The sequence below is a fragment of the Cyprinodon tularosa genome, unplaced genomic scaffold, assembly GCF_016077235.1.
Source record: "Cyprinodon tularosa strain WSP-4 unplaced genomic scaffold, ASM1607723v1 ctg146, whole genome shotgun sequence".
Taxonomy (NCBI): domain Eukaryota; kingdom Metazoa; phylum Chordata; class Actinopteri; order Cyprinodontiformes; family Cyprinodontidae; genus Cyprinodon; species Cyprinodon tularosa.
In genome coordinates this window covers 258,634-275,333 of record NW_024038287.1, presented here as the reverse complement: position 1 = coordinate 275,333, position 16,700 = coordinate 258,634, and the positions used below count along the sequence as shown (strand labels likewise).

The 16,700-nt window shown below is 37.2% G+C and overlaps 1 protein-coding gene across 6 annotated transcripts in view; it reads right to left on the bottom strand.

Moving 5' to 3' along the window:
* rptor (regulatory associated protein of MTOR, complex 1) overlaps positions 1 to 16,700 on the bottom strand; it is a 217,232-nt gene that overhangs the window by 57,923 nt on the left and 142,609 nt on the right. For 3 of the 6 annotated variants that reach the window (XM_038278943.1, XM_038278944.1, XM_038278946.1), the window contains exons 17-22: positions 14,361 to 14,552; positions 6,361 to 6,501; positions 5,471 to 5,591; positions 5,137 to 5,205; positions 4,694 to 4,834; positions 1,873 to 2,028 (exon numbers count right to left, since the gene is read on the bottom strand). In XM_038278943.1, coding sequence (XP_038134871.1) covers positions 1,873 to 2,028; positions 4,694 to 4,834; positions 5,137 to 5,205; positions 5,471 to 5,591; positions 6,361 to 6,501; positions 14,361 to 14,552 — 820 coding nt within the window. The remainder of the gene's footprint in view (positions 1 to 1,872; positions 2,029 to 4,693; positions 4,835 to 5,136; positions 5,206 to 5,470; positions 5,592 to 6,360; positions 6,502 to 14,360; positions 14,553 to 16,700) is intronic. The other 3 variants (XM_038278945.1, XM_038278947.1, XM_038278949.1) reach the window with 1 other exon arrangement.

Below are 16,700 nucleotides of genomic sequence, written 5' to 3'. Positions count from 1 at the left end.
AGACTGAGGTTAGATTTTCAAGCTTTGGTTGGTAGATTCATTACCTTCCTGAAGGAAATAAAAAAGAACCTGAACATTTTTTGGAGAGTTTTGCTATGACTTTAAATAGATTTACAGAGCAGATTTAGCTAAAAGCTGTAAAAACAGAACAGAGTAAATCAAATTATCTGATATATGAAGCCATCCAAACAAACAAACAAAAAAAGGGATTACTTTAGATTGGAACTGGAAGGAAACGTGCTTGTAAGTGAAATTGAGATTAATGCGGCAGTTTTAACTTTTAAAGTTAAAATTACAAATCGGTTTATGGCAGCAATGTTGTACATAGTGACAAAAGCGAATTAGGAAGAAAACTGACTAAAGACAGTTTTATATCCCTGTTATTTCAGTAGTTGAAGCTTCCCTTAAAATATCTGTATTGCCTCAGCAGATGGTAAAACCCACCAAACAACAGACAGAAGTAGAGAGTGGAAATGGATCCAAAAGCACCTTAAAGGTATAGTGGAGAATTTTCACGAATTTTTGAAAAGTCCCGCCCTCTCCACTTAAAACAAATATACTCATGCACAACCCTGTACCCCCTCCTGTGAGGAAATAGCTATTAAACATGTGCAAGAGCATGCATGAACCCATTTCTCCTTGTGCACACTGTTTAAAAGTTGCTGTTTGCATCACTCATGCAAGCTTACTTTCCAAAAGAAGAGTTGCAATTTTTCCACTATATCAGACTCACCACCGGTAAGTGAAAATGGGGACGAGCACATAGGACGGGCTTACATAAATATATAACCAGACTGATTGACAATTAGGAAGACCACTTGTTTTGATGATCCACCTGGAAAAAAGAACATCCTCAACTTTACCTTTAATGTCCTGCATGTTCCTCTCTGATGCTCTTTTTTTTACTCTTACCGACATCTGGAAGCAGTGATTCTCTTGTGGGAGGCCCAAAGGTCTCCATCCTTCCAAAGTGCATTCATCCTTTATTGTTTTTAATTTTCTGTCTGCAGATTAGCTATCGTCCAGGTTAACACCAGTGAGAGCTGCTGCCCAAACTGCAGCATAACAGATGCAGCAGCAGGGCAGATGTAGCATAATGATTCTTATGAAGGCATTAGATCATGTTTGAATCACTGCAGATTCATTACTAATGAAGCATAAGGTTTGGTGTCCCAGTTATTAAAAAAAACACCATTAATTCTTTTAAGGTCAAAGGCAATATTGAATCTATACATATAAGTAATTCAGAAAGCCACAAAACGTGCTTTACAAGCGAAGATTATGTTTTACACATGACGTTTAATATTTCTTCTACTGTGGCAGATCTTCTATGAATGATACCCTGGGTCAGACCCTGTTTCCTCTTTTAAAAGGAAAGTTTTCAAATTTCCTGGGTAGCGCAAAACCAGATGTAGACTTCAGACACCTGTAGCTAAAAGAAAAGACTAGGAATAACATTCGCTTCACACCAAATGAGCTGAGTTTGAGTCACAGAAAACAGCTGTGACTCCTAAAAAATAAGCAAAGAAAGGAAAAGTAAAGGTAAAAAGGGATAAAATGTGAGAAATGATCTAAAGAAAGGAAACTTTCAAGACTTAATCAAGGGAGAGAGTAAAGGTGTGTAAAAAACGACATAAAACTGGAAGCAGAAAATATGAAAGCTTCTTTAAGGGACGCTCACCTTGAAGCTCCGGTTTTATCTGTATTATCTCTTCAGAAAGCCTTCCTTCTAACCTTGTTTCTTTGTAAGCTGCAATCTACCTGAACTACACGGAGCCTCTTCAGAGCCCCTGTTATGTAACCTCTTACACAATGTTACGCATGAATTTGAACTGTAGCTCTGGAGCCTTAAAACTGTAAGGTGGTTGTTACCTATGAGGGAGTTTAGGGAGGAATACGAAGAAACCCGTCGCATCTTGTCAATGGTTTCAAAAGAGAGGATGTACTCATCGTTGTCAGGACTTCCCAGTGTGCTGCTGGCGCTGCTACTGGTACTCAGGTTACCAGGAGAGAGGGCTGCTGGGCCACCTGAAGAGGAAAGACAAGAGGATTTCAAACAGAGTTAACATAAATGGAAAACCTTGGTATTTATTACTTCAATTATTGAAGGATAAATTATCAAATAAAAATAAACTGCCATATAACCTTCAGATGTGTAAGCAAATGTGGTTGCACCTTGAGGCTAGGCTCTCATAACTTAATTTAAACATTCAGGTCGAGTCATCAGCTGCTGTAACTCATAGTTCCACCAAACATTACTCTGACTCATACAGGCTCAAATGCCATGTATCCTTCTAACAAACCACAGGCTGAAATGTGAGAATGGAGATTGGTTGAGAATAAAGAGCCGCTCTGCTCTAAGCTCATTGATGATAAACACTCCTGCATATTGGAGCAAGCACAGAGAATGTGAACTAGAAATGGTGTCAGCAGTAGGTTAGGCACTTCACCGAGCGCTGGTGATTTAGCGCTGCACAGAGCTCATGGCATTACTCAGTCTGGCAGCGCTGGATTGGAGGGGAGCGTGCTTGGCTTTGGACGCCTGAATCACAGGGAGGTGACAGAAACACAGAGGGCTGGGAGTGACAGCAGGCTGCTGGGTGCTTGAAAAGCTGTGGGAGGAAATGTTAGACTGACATTTCTACAGCTGGCTGGGATTGAGATTATTTGTCTTTATTCAGAACCTATTTTAAGAAACAAAATATTTCAACCTTTTCAGTCTGCCAAAATACAACTTAAGCAGGCTTTTAGATATCTACATATAACTGAATTATTGATAGGAAAAGGTTAGAAAAAATAGAAAATTAATATTAATAGTTAAATCTAGACGTTAACTGTTGATGTATTACATTAGGGTAAAGAACAGAGGGATCAGGGTCAGCAAAGCAGTGTTGCAGACAGTCCAGATAGAAAAAGTGCAATAAGGAAACATTTTTTCCTGCTTATTGTAAAAGGTCACCTTACTTTGAGAAATTAATAGTTTCTTTTGGGCATCATTATTTCTAAAAGAGACCCGTGAATTAATTCAAGAACCACAACATGGGTTGATGATAAATATGACTGATAAATACCTCTTATACAACTATGGCAATTTGTTCTTTATTTACAATCCGTTTCTATCTTTTTGAATGGAAAAAAAGAAAAGCAAATATAAGAGAGCATGATATTGAAGATGGGTGCCACCTATATAATATTGTTGTTCTATAGTTACACTTCATAGATAGTATGTTATGTAATAAATGTTAACAACAGGACAACAAACTGCACTGAATATCTTTAATTATACTTTTGTCTTTATGAACATTAAATTCAACCATGAACATAAGCTGTCAAAACAGAACTACATGTCACATGTTTATTCATAAGACTAATATCAGGAGAGTGTTTCTTTCAATAGGACACCTAAACTGTTCCTAACAAAAAAAAAAGTAAAAAAGAAAAACGGGGGCTGTAGACCTGAAGTTGTAAAAACTCCATCTTGGTTTCATGTCAAAAGCAAATGGGCTACAAACTATATTCATAATTTCCTGTCTATAAGTTCAATCAAAGATCTATGTTAACTCGTTGTGCAGCAATGAATTATGGAAGACATGATAGCTGCATGCAGTGGGATAAACAATAATATATTGTGGGTCGAAAGTGGCCTGGAGGCCTTAAGCAGGAGATGTTGGCTCTTTTAACGCTTGTTCAGAAGCAGAGAGAAGCAAACACAGAACTTCAGCTAAATATTTCAGTTGGTTTCAAACTTGTTGCATTTTGAATGGATACTCAATCCAGTGTCAATGCTCACCTTCAAAAATCAAAACTGATACAAAATACTACATGACTAAAAGATATATTTCTTAAACTGAAAAAAATTGTTAGTTTTCTAATATAATCCAACAATTGATTAAATCTAAACATTGAGAACAAAATGTTTAATTTTGGATGAATACATCTGCAGCAAAGAAAAAATAACAACAAAACAAACAAAAAAATAACTTAACAACTTAGAGAAATGTTTTTTTGCCCTTCAGCACCATGGACAGCTCACAGTACTTTACAACAATCAGAATCAGCACATGAAGCTGGAGCTGTTTTCTTATTGCTTTATTTATCAAATCAAATTTTATAGAGGGTTGTTAATAACAGTCATGAAGGAGAATGTAAAATATTTCCCTCAAACCCAGGAACCATGTAAAATATAAATATATCTATGATAGAGGTGAATGAAACCAGCTGAACTTAATCAAGAAATCACATATAGAAAACAATAATGAAACGAATGGAAAAGCATCATGGAAAACTAAGAATCAAACCAATGTAAATGCAGTAAATTCTGAACATTAGCAATTATAGATAATTTGGAGGGTGGAGAGGTTATGGGAAGGAAGGTACTGGAGCAATTAATATGTTAAAATCTGAATTTAAACGACAACAATCCATTTTCAGGGGTAATTTAACTACAGGTGTCAATTTCTCTGCACCTTTTGGATACAGGGAACTGACTGGGACAGATTGAAGCTTTGGACTGCAGATATAGCTATATTAGGGTCCCTCTAAGTCATTGCTGCATAAAGGTGGCTGATAAATTAAAGAGGGGACTCCAAAACATTAGAAATTAATCTTATCAAATACGCTTTAGCCAATTTGTTCCTCCTCAATGAAGCTGAATCTTAATCAAGGTCTGAGCATCCATCTGTCTCCGTCATACCTTCTTCGTTGAGATTCAGGTTCTGGAGGCTTTTGTTCAGGTTGCGAGCGGTGGTTACTGCTCGGATGTTGGTGTAGGAATTAACGGACCGAAGACGAGGGATGGCCGGGCTGTCCCTTACTGGAGTCATGTTGCCTGGTTCTGATCGTTGGAAAAAAAAAAAAAAAAAAAATAGTCAACAGATATACTGATCTAACCTTAAAGACAAAACCCTCTGCTTGATTTGGAGACAATCGTGAAAATTTTGAAAAATTATTTTACTCAGGAAAAAAAAGAAGAATTATTTCTTTAATTTCAGCACCCAGAAATGTGTCAGTGCCACAGAAGTGCAACCTTTTGATTTACTCCCCTTTTTTGTTAGGTTAAGGATGTAGAAGTGAATTAAGAGCCAAAAAAGCTACTTAATTTTCCACAGAAACTTACCCCTGAAACACATTACACACCTGCCTGTGCAGAGAAGCTTAACTCCAGCCTTAGATCCTTTGAACTCCTCCTTAAATTTAATCTAAAACCTGTGACGGATAAATGGGGGACAGATTTGCAAAGCGTTCTCAGCCTCCAGGTCTGAACGTCACCAAAATTATTAGTCTTGGTGGAACTGGAATTATCCTCACAGAATTCCAAATATAAAAATAATTAACCATTGTTGCATAAAAAAAAAGATTTTCCTTTGCATGAACTGGATCCTAAATGCTCCATGCGACAAAAAGCAGTCAGATCACGGGTTTGATTTGGCATGTTTTCAAAAAGGATCTGCACTTTTAAAACGCCCCATACCTGAGGTGTTAGCTGGTGATGGTACAGCATAATTCTTCTCTTCTTCTATGAACTGCAGGGCAACTGTGCAGAAGTTGCTCTCATACTGGACCACCAAGTGACTCAGAGCTACTACCAGCTCCTGGAAAACAGCAAGAAAACATCCATACCATCCGCCCTGCATGTACAGTTAGATAATAAAACAGACTAAAACACTATGAGGGAAGTCAATTACAATTCATGTGTTCCAAATTAAAAAACTACAAACATGACAGTTAAATTAGTTTGACAGTTCAGATTAAAACTATTCAAAGTGTTATCCTTAGAGAGAGGCCAGATTTAATTTGGGTATTCATTCTACAGGCATTTTTTGACATTTGGGCCCTTTATAGCCTGGAAAATACAATATTCGTCAAAATCATTCATCTGTGTGAAATGGCTTATTACTCTGAGCTTGATTCTTAGGCTTCTGTACCTCATAGTGGGGCACACTGGAAACAACCAAAGGCCTGAACCTCCATATGCTGTTTATCAATATTCATTTGGTCTGACACTTCTACAGATTTTAGGGTGGTTTTAAAAAAAGCGGAACCAAGATATGAAATATAAAACAGCGTAACAGAGGGATAGTAGCACCCTAAAATGAGCCACCATCATGGTGTTCTTCAAACAAGCAAATGAGGAGGAGCATTACAGCAACAGTAATAAAGACATCATTATTTATTCCCAGATGTGATAGAATAAAGGGCATCAACACTGTTGGAAGGTTTAAAGAGCTTATGCGGCTTTAACTGTGTTTGCTGCAGCAGGATATTTAAAAGAAAAACAAAAAAAGCCTGGACTTCTGCCTTAAATGCTTGCTGGTATGAAACCTGTATTTTGTTTGTGAAGTACGATTGTGTGAAAGAGACCTTGCGGACCACAGGGCTGCCATCGTTGATCAGCTGAGCCAGCATCATGGCCACATTGTGGTCGATGGTGGTGGAGTGATCCGTCCTCTCTGCAGAGTTCCCTACAAACGTTCCCAGAGCAAACACAGCCGCGCATCTTACCTGCAATCAAATAAACATGGGAAACCATAAGCAGAATTCTCCAAATTCTCAACTGGGGCCACAAAAATAATAAAAACATGAGAGAATGCCAAGTGAGAGGTTTGATTAAAACTTTTTAGAAGTAATTAAACACTAGTTTGTCTTCCAGCATCAATAGAAAATGCAAAGATTATGAGAGATGCGAGCCTAATATTAACTGATCATCGGCACTGTATCTCATTTCTCCCTCTTTCCACTTCAATGGATGTTTAATCTAAACCCGGCATCGCCCAGAGAGAATTCTCCATTAGGGACCCGTGTCATAAACCAAACCAAATTACAGCCCAAGAATGAATATTATTCTGAATGGTGGCAACGACAAACATTTTGTTTTTTAGAGTCATGGGGAGGCTCTGCCACCTCTTTTTAATTCCAAGTGAGAAATTTAACACAGATGTTACTTTAACGTTGTTAGTTTTACCGCAGATAAAATGTTCATCATGAATATTTTAAAAGAACAAACACATTTGGAGGAAACAGAATAGCTTGTCTAAATCAATGAATTAACTAAAAAAGTAAAAATGGTTTTAGTCTGAAAACACAAGGCAAAACTTTTAAGATGGAGTAGTAAAACAAGCCTATTCTCTAAACATTACCTTGTTAACCTTTGAAAGATAGCCACACAAATTTAGCTGGAGATTACTGTATGACAATACTAAGAAGGAAAAAAAGCAAAACTATAGGCTTAAGGTTTGCTTTAACCTCACGTCTTTTTTGTTCATCTTTTTCTCAATTTCCTGAAACATTTTTCTCTACCTGGTCCATTTCATGAGGTTGTTTGAGCTAATATCAAGGTAATTGACATATATTGTGTCCTCATGCTCTGAGCTGCTCCAAAATGTGAATAAAGCAAAACCAAACAATACAGCATTCTAATCAGATTATTTTAAAGCAGATATGGTTTAAAATCACAGCTTGCCAACAGAAACTATGAAAAAGTTGAATGAATCGTAAATAAACTGCAGCCAGAAGCAGCTGCAGCCAGGCTGCTTGGTTCAAACTAAAAAACAATGAATGGTGCCAGTTGTGATACCTTGAATATAAACACTAAAAAAACATTCCTCCTTTACTGGTTAAACATTCTTAAAAATTCTTTGATAAACTTATTAATGTCTCTTTCCATCTCCAGAAATACAAGAACCGCTGAGTCAATTAAAATCTAAATTATTTTCCAGTCTTTTAAAATCAAGAATGAAATTTGAACTAAGGTAGATGAACCAGTACTTAATAAATGTTACGTATCCCCCATTATACATTCCTACCTTTATTTTAGTGCCCACCTAAAAGGTTCTACATCACTACTACTACCGTTTAGTTTTTCCCAATCAGAACCCTTTCTAAGCAACTAAAACTGGGGAGTGGCGGCCTAATGGTTAGGGCATAGAGCTTGGAATCCTGAGGTTCTGAGTTCGAGCCCCACTTCCACAGACTGCCTCTCGAGCTCTCTGAGCAAAGACCCTTAACCCCACACTGCTCCCCGCACAATGGCAGCCCACTGCTCCCCAAGGGGATGGGTTAAATGCAGAGTTATTTTCGTTGCTCTGTACTTGTGACAGAGTAATGACAATAAAAGTTGGGAACATAAATAAATAAATGAATAAAACCTTCTTTCTGGTAAATGCAGGAGTCTTCTTTCAGTCAGCTAACAGGCAGCTTGCAGCAACTAAAGGGGATTGTGTGATTCTGCTTAAGAAAGGTTCAGTAGCCGAAAGAAGGCCACTTTGGCATTTTCCTGTCATCTTATTTAAAGAGCCTAAATATGAAAGAACCATATAAGGAAATCTTTAGCATTTTTAAATCTGAACTGTTTTAAAACCTCGATTTGCCTTTAAACCTGAAACCAATCTGACTAATTACCTGGAGTATCTGCAATATTCAACTTTATGTTGAAGTTACTGCAACAACTCCCAAGCAACCCATTTAATATCTCTCTGTTCTTCAAGGTGCATCACCCAAACGTTGGAAGAAAGTACAGCCTTTTAAACTTCTCCTAAATCTCTGCTTAAGAGAGGGAAAAAAAATGCTGTTCAATCTAAATTTTGAGAAAGTCTTTCCAACAGAAATCAATTTATTGTAGTAGCATGCTCTGAGCGAGATATCCGTGGTCCCCTCCTGGCTCCTTAAATATGATCTATTCAATTAAATCATCAGTGCACCTTAATTACCAAAGGCGGCAAATAGAGTGGTCAGAAAATAGACAATATCCAGGTGGTGGCTGTTAAAAGGAGTTTTAGTTTTTTTTAAACCAAGACAAGCAGAAGAACATCAATGGAAGATCCCTCCAAGTGCTACTACTGTCAGCTATAAGAACAGGATGGAGGAACGTTTCTGACATATTGTTGAAGGAAACCAGGAAGTATTAATAATAATTGAATTTTATTTATCTCAGATTTGTGAAATTTAACTCTGCAATCCCCTTGGGAAGCATTGGGCTGCCATCGTAGGGCAACCGGAGGTTAAGAGACCCAGAGTGGCAGTCTGCAGGAGTTGGGCTCTGACCCAGAACCTCAGGATTCCAAGCTCTATGCCCCAATCACTAAACCGCCACTCCCCTCTGTTATGCCTTTTCTGAAGACAAAAGAGCATCCAAACTAACTCAGACTCAGATATACTTTAATAATCCTAGAGGGAAATTACTTTTGTTATAGATACACAAACATATATATATATATATATATATATATATATATATATATATATATATATATATATATATATATATATATATATATATATATATATATATATATATATATATATATATATATATATATATATATATATATATATATATACTTCAATCCATGGCCTCCACAACACCACCAAGTAAAATAAACGTGTTATTTGTTAGCTGTCTCAACTTTTTGTCATCTGTCATAAAGTCATAAAAGTCAGAACTCATTAGAAAAGGAAAAGAAAGCACTTTTCCACTCAATGCTCTTTGACCCTGAGTTGATCTAACCAAGGAACAGAAATGTTATTATTTCTTTTCAGTCTTTTGCAACAAGAATGAAGGTAGAAGAGAAAGCAAGGCTGAAAATCCTTTTGTCGAAACATAATGAATTTAAGGTTGAAGGTTAAGATTTGATTTGTTTTTTCAGAAATCTGTTGCACGCCTGAAAGTCTGCGCCGCTCATGTACACTGCTGGAAACTTGAAACTGTGAAACTGCGAATGTCTGCCTGGTCATATTTCTTCAAACTGTATTTAAAACCAATTAGGTTACAGAAAGCTGTAAATCTGTGTAGGTCTTTATTTTTCCTGTCAGACTGTGAAGAGGCTTCAAAAAAGCCACACGTCCATCATAAGAGAGTAAAGTTTTATTTCTTAATGACATCCTTAAACCACGGGTGAAAAATATTGAGAATTTCTGCTAAAAAACGTTTGGGTCTACTGGTGTTTGGTTCCAAAGTGGAGATGCCATTGATGTGACCATATAAAGCGGACAGAAGTCCAAATAAAATACACTGAGGAAAAAAGGTATTTGAACACCCTGCTTTTTTGCAAGCTCTCCCAATTAGAAATCATACGTTAATCATAGGTGCATGTCCACTATATGAGACATAATCTAAAAAGACTGTTTATTTGGGTGATAAGGCTGCAAATAAGTATTTGAACACCTGTCTATCAGCCCTCAAAGACCTGCTTCAAAATGTCCACCTCCCCTCCATTAATTATAGATGCACCTGTTTGATGTCGTTAGCTGCATAAAGAAGCCTGTCCACCCCATACAATCACTAAGAATCCAACTACTAACATGGTCAAGAACAAAGAGCTGTCCAAAGACACTAGAGACAAAATTGTACACCTCCACGAGGCTGGAAAGAGCTACGGGGAAATTGCCAAGCAGCTTGTTGAAAAAATGTCAGCTGTTGGGAAAATTATTAGAACATGGAGACGCTAAACATGACTGTCAATCTCCCTTGAACTCCAGCTCTGTGCAAGATCTCACCTCGTGGGGTCTCAATGATCCTAAGAAAGGGGAGAAATCCGCCCAGAAATACATGGGAGGAGCTGGTCAATGACCTGAAAAAAGCTGGGACCGCTATTTCCATGGTTACTGTTGGTAATACACTAAGACGTCATGAAGCGCAGTATACCTGCTTCTTCTTCTTCTTTGGTTTCAGGCAGACTAAACGCTTCTCAGGCATAATACTGCCATCTACTGTTCAGAACCGTCTCAGTTCATCTCTCTCAACTTGCCGTAGTTATTTTCGAGCGTAATGGGAGATCTCGCAATCGCTAGTTTGTTGCCTCTGCGCTTGCCGTAGCGCAAAGATGTCAGCCTCCATGGCTGCGAGACCCGCTCCTATGTAATTATAAATAACGAATTCTAAGGCAACGCAAATATTATGGTTAAGAGGCTGGGCTCATAGGTGATGATAAATAACATAGTTATGTATAATATATTAAATTTCTGACTGTATATGCCTGTAATTATTACACACTGTAGCTTTAAGACTTGTTTTTAGTGACACCTTTAAAAAAAGGTGTCACTAAAAACCTAAGGAGAATTTAGAGAAGCCAATTAACCTAACAGTCATGTTTTTGGACGGTGGTAGGAAGCCGGAGTACCCGGAGAGAACCCACGTAGCTCAGGGAGAACATGCTAACTCCATGCAAAAAGACCCCGGGCTGGGAATCGAACCTAAAACCTTCTTGCTGTAAGGCAGCAGTGTTACCCACTGCGCCACTGAGCAGCCCATATTCAGGATATTTGATAAAAATAAAAAAAGGGAAAGGGAAGGGAAATACAGAAATAAAGATCAACACAAAACCAGCAATTCATACATATATATGTGCACATATATATAAGCTAGAAAGTTTTTAGACCTCCATTACATCGATGCCACGATGACTAAAGTTTTTATAAAGACTCCAGTATTGTGACCCCCACTTCTGAACGCATCTCAGTCAGCCGAGGTTCACAAAAGCGAAGCCTCTGAAAAACCTGGAACTGCTGAGCGGGCACAGAAATAGCCGGCTTCTCTCCTCCCTTCTTTCTTTCCTTCCTTCATCTGTGAAATCTACACCCAGTGAAGCTCCCACACAGCTCCAGCTTTAGTCATAAAACACTTGTCAAAAGAAAGGAGAAGCCTGTGGATGCTGATGATCCAACCCAGACTTTCTTAGGAGGAATGTAGGAGTAGTTGGGAAAGAGAGAGAAAGAACAAGAGCTGGAAAGAGCAGCAGCTGTAGGAAGATGGCATCTAATTCTGTGATAAACGTGGCAACAACAACTACTGTCTTAACTTTTTATTGAGTTTGAGAGCACGAAAACAGCTCTTTACCAAATCTTTGTTAATAAGACTGGAGCTGGTCCATCTTTCATATGAAAGCTTCGAGTACAGAAGAAAATAATGATGTTAATAGAGGACCTCAAACTAAAACAAATGCAGCCTTAAATGAGAATTTAAAAGATTTAAATATCTGGTTTTACACATAAAGTTTTAAGGTGCCTTTATATTTAACAGAACAACCGTTATTAAAACTTTAAATCATACAGAAAAAACAGCAGCTGCTGATAGCATTCCTGCCTTTTAAAACATACATTTTGTCACATTACAAACATTATCTTTAACCTTTTATGACAAAGGTAGTACTTAATAAAATATTAATTTCCACTGGAGAGCGGAATTAATATTTTTCTAAAAATCTGGCAATGTGTGTTTGTATTCTCCCCCTCACATAGCTCCATGTGGAAACTTACTACAAAGCAATTATTGCTGATATTCTGATCAAAATACTTTATGTTTTTCAATACATTTTACTATTTAACAGGATCTTCTTAAACCAGGGGTCGGCAACCCGTGGCTCCAGAGCCGCATGCAGCTCTTTAATGCCCCCCTTGTGGCTCCCTGGAGCTTTTTCAAAAATGTATGAAAATAGAAAAAGTTTTTTTTGTTTCTTTTAATACGGTGTGCAGGCGGATAAACATACATTCATTGTTTCCCAATGCTGTACAAGTACGCGGTGCCAGGCAGGTGGCTGTTAGTATGCAGAACGTCTGGATAAATTACAGGAGAGCAAAGATAGACGTAAGAAGTGGACTGCATCTCCAAACTCCACTAGTGCTGCTAGTTTTGTTGCAAGCATGGAAAACCATCCACGGATCCAACAGGTAGCCATTTTATGCAGGTATGTGAACTTTCTTCCATTTCTTCAATTTATTTTGGTCAAATATGGCTCTATCAGGTTGGGTTTCCGACCCCTGTCCTACTCAGTCAGTATTTAGCTACTGCTTTCTTTATTTTTGTTGCAATAAAAGATTAACTTTCAACCGAGACTCAAAGCATTCCCACAGGATCCTACTGTCACCACCATGGGTCAATATGCAGTATTAGCTTTGTGCCGCTCTCAGAACTAAAATGTTTCCCTTTTGTCTGATCTGAGGACATCATCCTACATGTTTGTTATCCCCTTCCAAGAGTGCAGCCAAAATGCACAAATAAGCTGGTTAAGATTATTAGTCACCCAGGTCATATGAACTGCACAAATAAATTTTAATGGATCTTTTCAACATTAGTTGTTACTCCTCTATAAGAACCAGATTTGTGGATTGCAAGACAAAAAGGTGCTTTATTCTCAAAAGACTCTTCCCATCGAGCCGTTGATCTCTGCAGATCCTCCAGAGGTTATCCTGATCATCATGGCTTGGTGTTTAGGATGAGCTTGTTTATTAAATAATTGCACAGTTTAACCCTTTTTAATAATCCTACTGTAAAAAAAAAAACAAACAAGTAAATTTCTCCACTGTAAGATCACATCAATCAATCAACAGGGTTTATACAGGAATGAATAACTCTAATTGAATGCTTTTTAATGCTCCTAGAAATAATTTTAATGCCTCCAACAGGTACCCGTCGACAGGCTGCAGCCAATTCCTCGTTTTTCAACCACTTTTGTTGAAATTGGCATTCTTCCCCCTTCTCTAGCTTTTTCTCTGACTCAAGCTTGTTTTTCAAACATGTCTTTGCGATCAACAGGAAGCAGTTCCACGCAAATATATTGTAATATATGTCTGACGAAATTGTTTTAATAAAAAAATTTTTTAAGAAAGCATTTTAAATGCCACAATAAACACATTTAATGAATTGTAATGCCAATTAAAACGTTAATAAAAAAAAAAAACAATTTAATGACTTTAAATGACCCGCAAAAACCCTGATCAAACAATTAATTAATGAGTTATTTTATTGTGATCACCTTAACCAAAATAAAGTACAGCACTTACACGTCCAAATCCTCCACAGCCAACTGCCATCAATCATCCCCAATTTATTTTTGTGTCAAAAAAACATTCATCAATATGTTTTGCTTTTTTGCAAATCTGCTGCCATAATCTTCAAATCTTTCCTCCAGCAACCCTTCTAACAATTCATTACTTTTCAAGCTATTGGAAACTGTTTAAAAGGCAAAGCTGAATATACAAAATAAGGCCTTGAAGGCATGAGCCATTTGTTTCTCATCCATCCATCACTCTCAGCCTGGTTTGGCAATATCTCTGTAACTCACAGAGGAGTTCTTTAAAATGTCTCCTGAGACCACAAAGTTTATATCTAGGATGTTTTGCATACAGCTTCATGTGAAAGATGTAGTAAATTACTTTTTTGTTAAGCTTTATTTGGAGATTTGAGACTGGCAGCAAAATAAATCATGATGCAGTTTAGTTTGTTAAGGCTTTTTTTCCCCAACTAATTTCTAGATTTATTTTTTCTAGATTGCCTCTTTAGACGTGTAAAATCTACATAATGAAACCCTATGTGCTGCACGTTTCCCATGGATATATACATTCACATGTTTTTTAATGTTAGTCCTTACCTCGGGGATGGGATCGGACAGCAGGGTGTATAGCTTCTCATGAGCGCTGTCTCGGACTCCACACCACCGCGCCGGTTCAAAGTTCTGCCAGATCCGGCCCAGGCAGATCGCCACCCACTGCCGGAGCAACGGGTGTGGGTCAGAGAGCTGCTCCAGACAGTTGGCGATCAGGTTACCCTGCAGACAGGCCTCCTGAGGGGCAAAAAGTTTGATGATTTTTTTAGATGTCTGGCTTTAACCTGTTATTGGAGAACATTTCCAGTTAAACACCGACTGACGTATCCTGGCCATGATTACTCATGGCTAAAGCTGGTTTTTCATTGTAGTATTACGGCTGTGACAATAAAGGCCTGACTGGAGCCTAATCCTCCTAAGCAGCACAGAGATTTCAGGCTGACTTTCACATCATTAGTTAATAAATCACCACTAACCTCTAAACCTCGTACTGTGAGTTTTGGACAGAGAATATTATGAGCTTGAAAAAGAAGTACTTCAAACATTTATTCATTAACTATTAACAAAGGGGATTTAATCTATCAAAGTCTGCAAAGTAATGTTTTTCTACAGACCGCTCTTCTGGCATATCAATATTAGGTATTGTTTCCTCCTCTGGAAAGAAAATTAATGTTATGTAAACCAAGATGATAAACCAGACTGTCTAAAGCCACGACGTCAGAGCTCTGCAGTGTCGTTAAAACCATCTTTGAGAGTTTATCCTTCTGTTGCAACGTCGAACACGAAGGTCTTCATGGGTAAGAAAACAGTACAATGAAAAAGTATTTGCACTTTTTAAATAAACAACTTTTTTTCCTTTCTGTCACAGATCAGATGAAATCGAACAAATAAAGGTAAGCTGACTTAATATAGAAAAAAGTTTAATGTGAGAGCTTTATTTGAAAAGGGAAACAGCTTAACAATATAAATATATTACCATTTTAGTGAAGGCTGGGATGGTTTGGTATGAAATCATTTTTTGCATCTTTCTTGGCTGAGGATCTGAAACCTTTTAACGTAAAGCAAAAAGGGAAAAAAAAAAATGGGGGGAAAACTTTTCCACCAGGCTGTATATCACTAAACGCATCAACCACTGTGAAGAAATGTCTGAAAACAATGTCAAAACCCCGAAAATCCTGCTTGTGAAGCTTGAACTGGCCACAAAAAAGCTGCTTAAGCAGTTTTTTTGGGGTTTTTTGGGTTATTTCTAATTTAAAACACAGATCAGCGGATATTTACCTTTGCCTTTTATTGTTGCTCAGTTGTACTTTGATGATTTCTCCTGTACCTATAAAGCCCTGGCACAAAGAAAGTACAGCAGGCAGTAATTCTAATGAGAAACCTTTAGGATTTTACTGTTGTGGGATTGGACTACTTCCTTCATTTCTGTCTTTTCAAATTAACAGCTTTTTTTTTTTTGGTCCAATGTTCTGGTAAGATCATGTGACCTACGTACAGCAGAGCAGAGACACATTTGTATTGCTGCTGTTAGGAAACTGTATAAGTGACATGATGGAAGACCTCATTAAATGCTGGATCCACATTGTTTTTATGATGCATCTTTTCTGCATTAATAAAGCTCCATTATTCATTATATCAAAATTTGTAAACAATTTTAATAATCAAAAATCCTGTGAATGCATTTTTTCTTTTTTTTTTAAATCATACAGGCCCCCTTTTTTACGTTTAAATACACATTACTGAGTCATGTTAAAAGGTTTAGGTGGTACTGGTTCAATGAAATGTTTTCCTTGATGTTCCACTAATGGTTAAAATTAGACCTATTTTTGTCCATCCTCAGCCTTTTCATATTCTTTAGCATGCTTTTTATTTATTTTAAAACAATATCAAAGGTTACAAATTATTTATCTTATATCTTCATTATATGGTATCTTATATTATCTAGCTCTCCTAGAGTTTTTACCATTAGATTGTTGTTTCTTATGTAATTTTGTGACATACAATAATCAAAACAAGGCATTTAAAAACAGTTTAATAAACAGTCAGTAGGCTTACTAAAAAAAAAAAATTATTAGCTTAGCCAAAAAAAAAAAAAAAACTTAATTAAATGTAATTGTGATTATAATATAATTTGCCACTGCTAAGCTTTCTGAAGGTCTTTGCACAATAAAAAAAAATAAAATAAATTGTTCTCAGCTTTAAATCCTTCAATTTCCTGTTTAACATTAGAAATAAACAAGAAAATAAAGAAAGGGAGCAAGAACTTAGTCTCTCTGTAATGTCATGATCATCTATTATTTACAGAAACCAGCAGGAGACGAGGGGAGCGCTCGGTTTACAGAGAAATATCCATGAAGGATTGGCGTTTCTGAGCCTGACGGCACG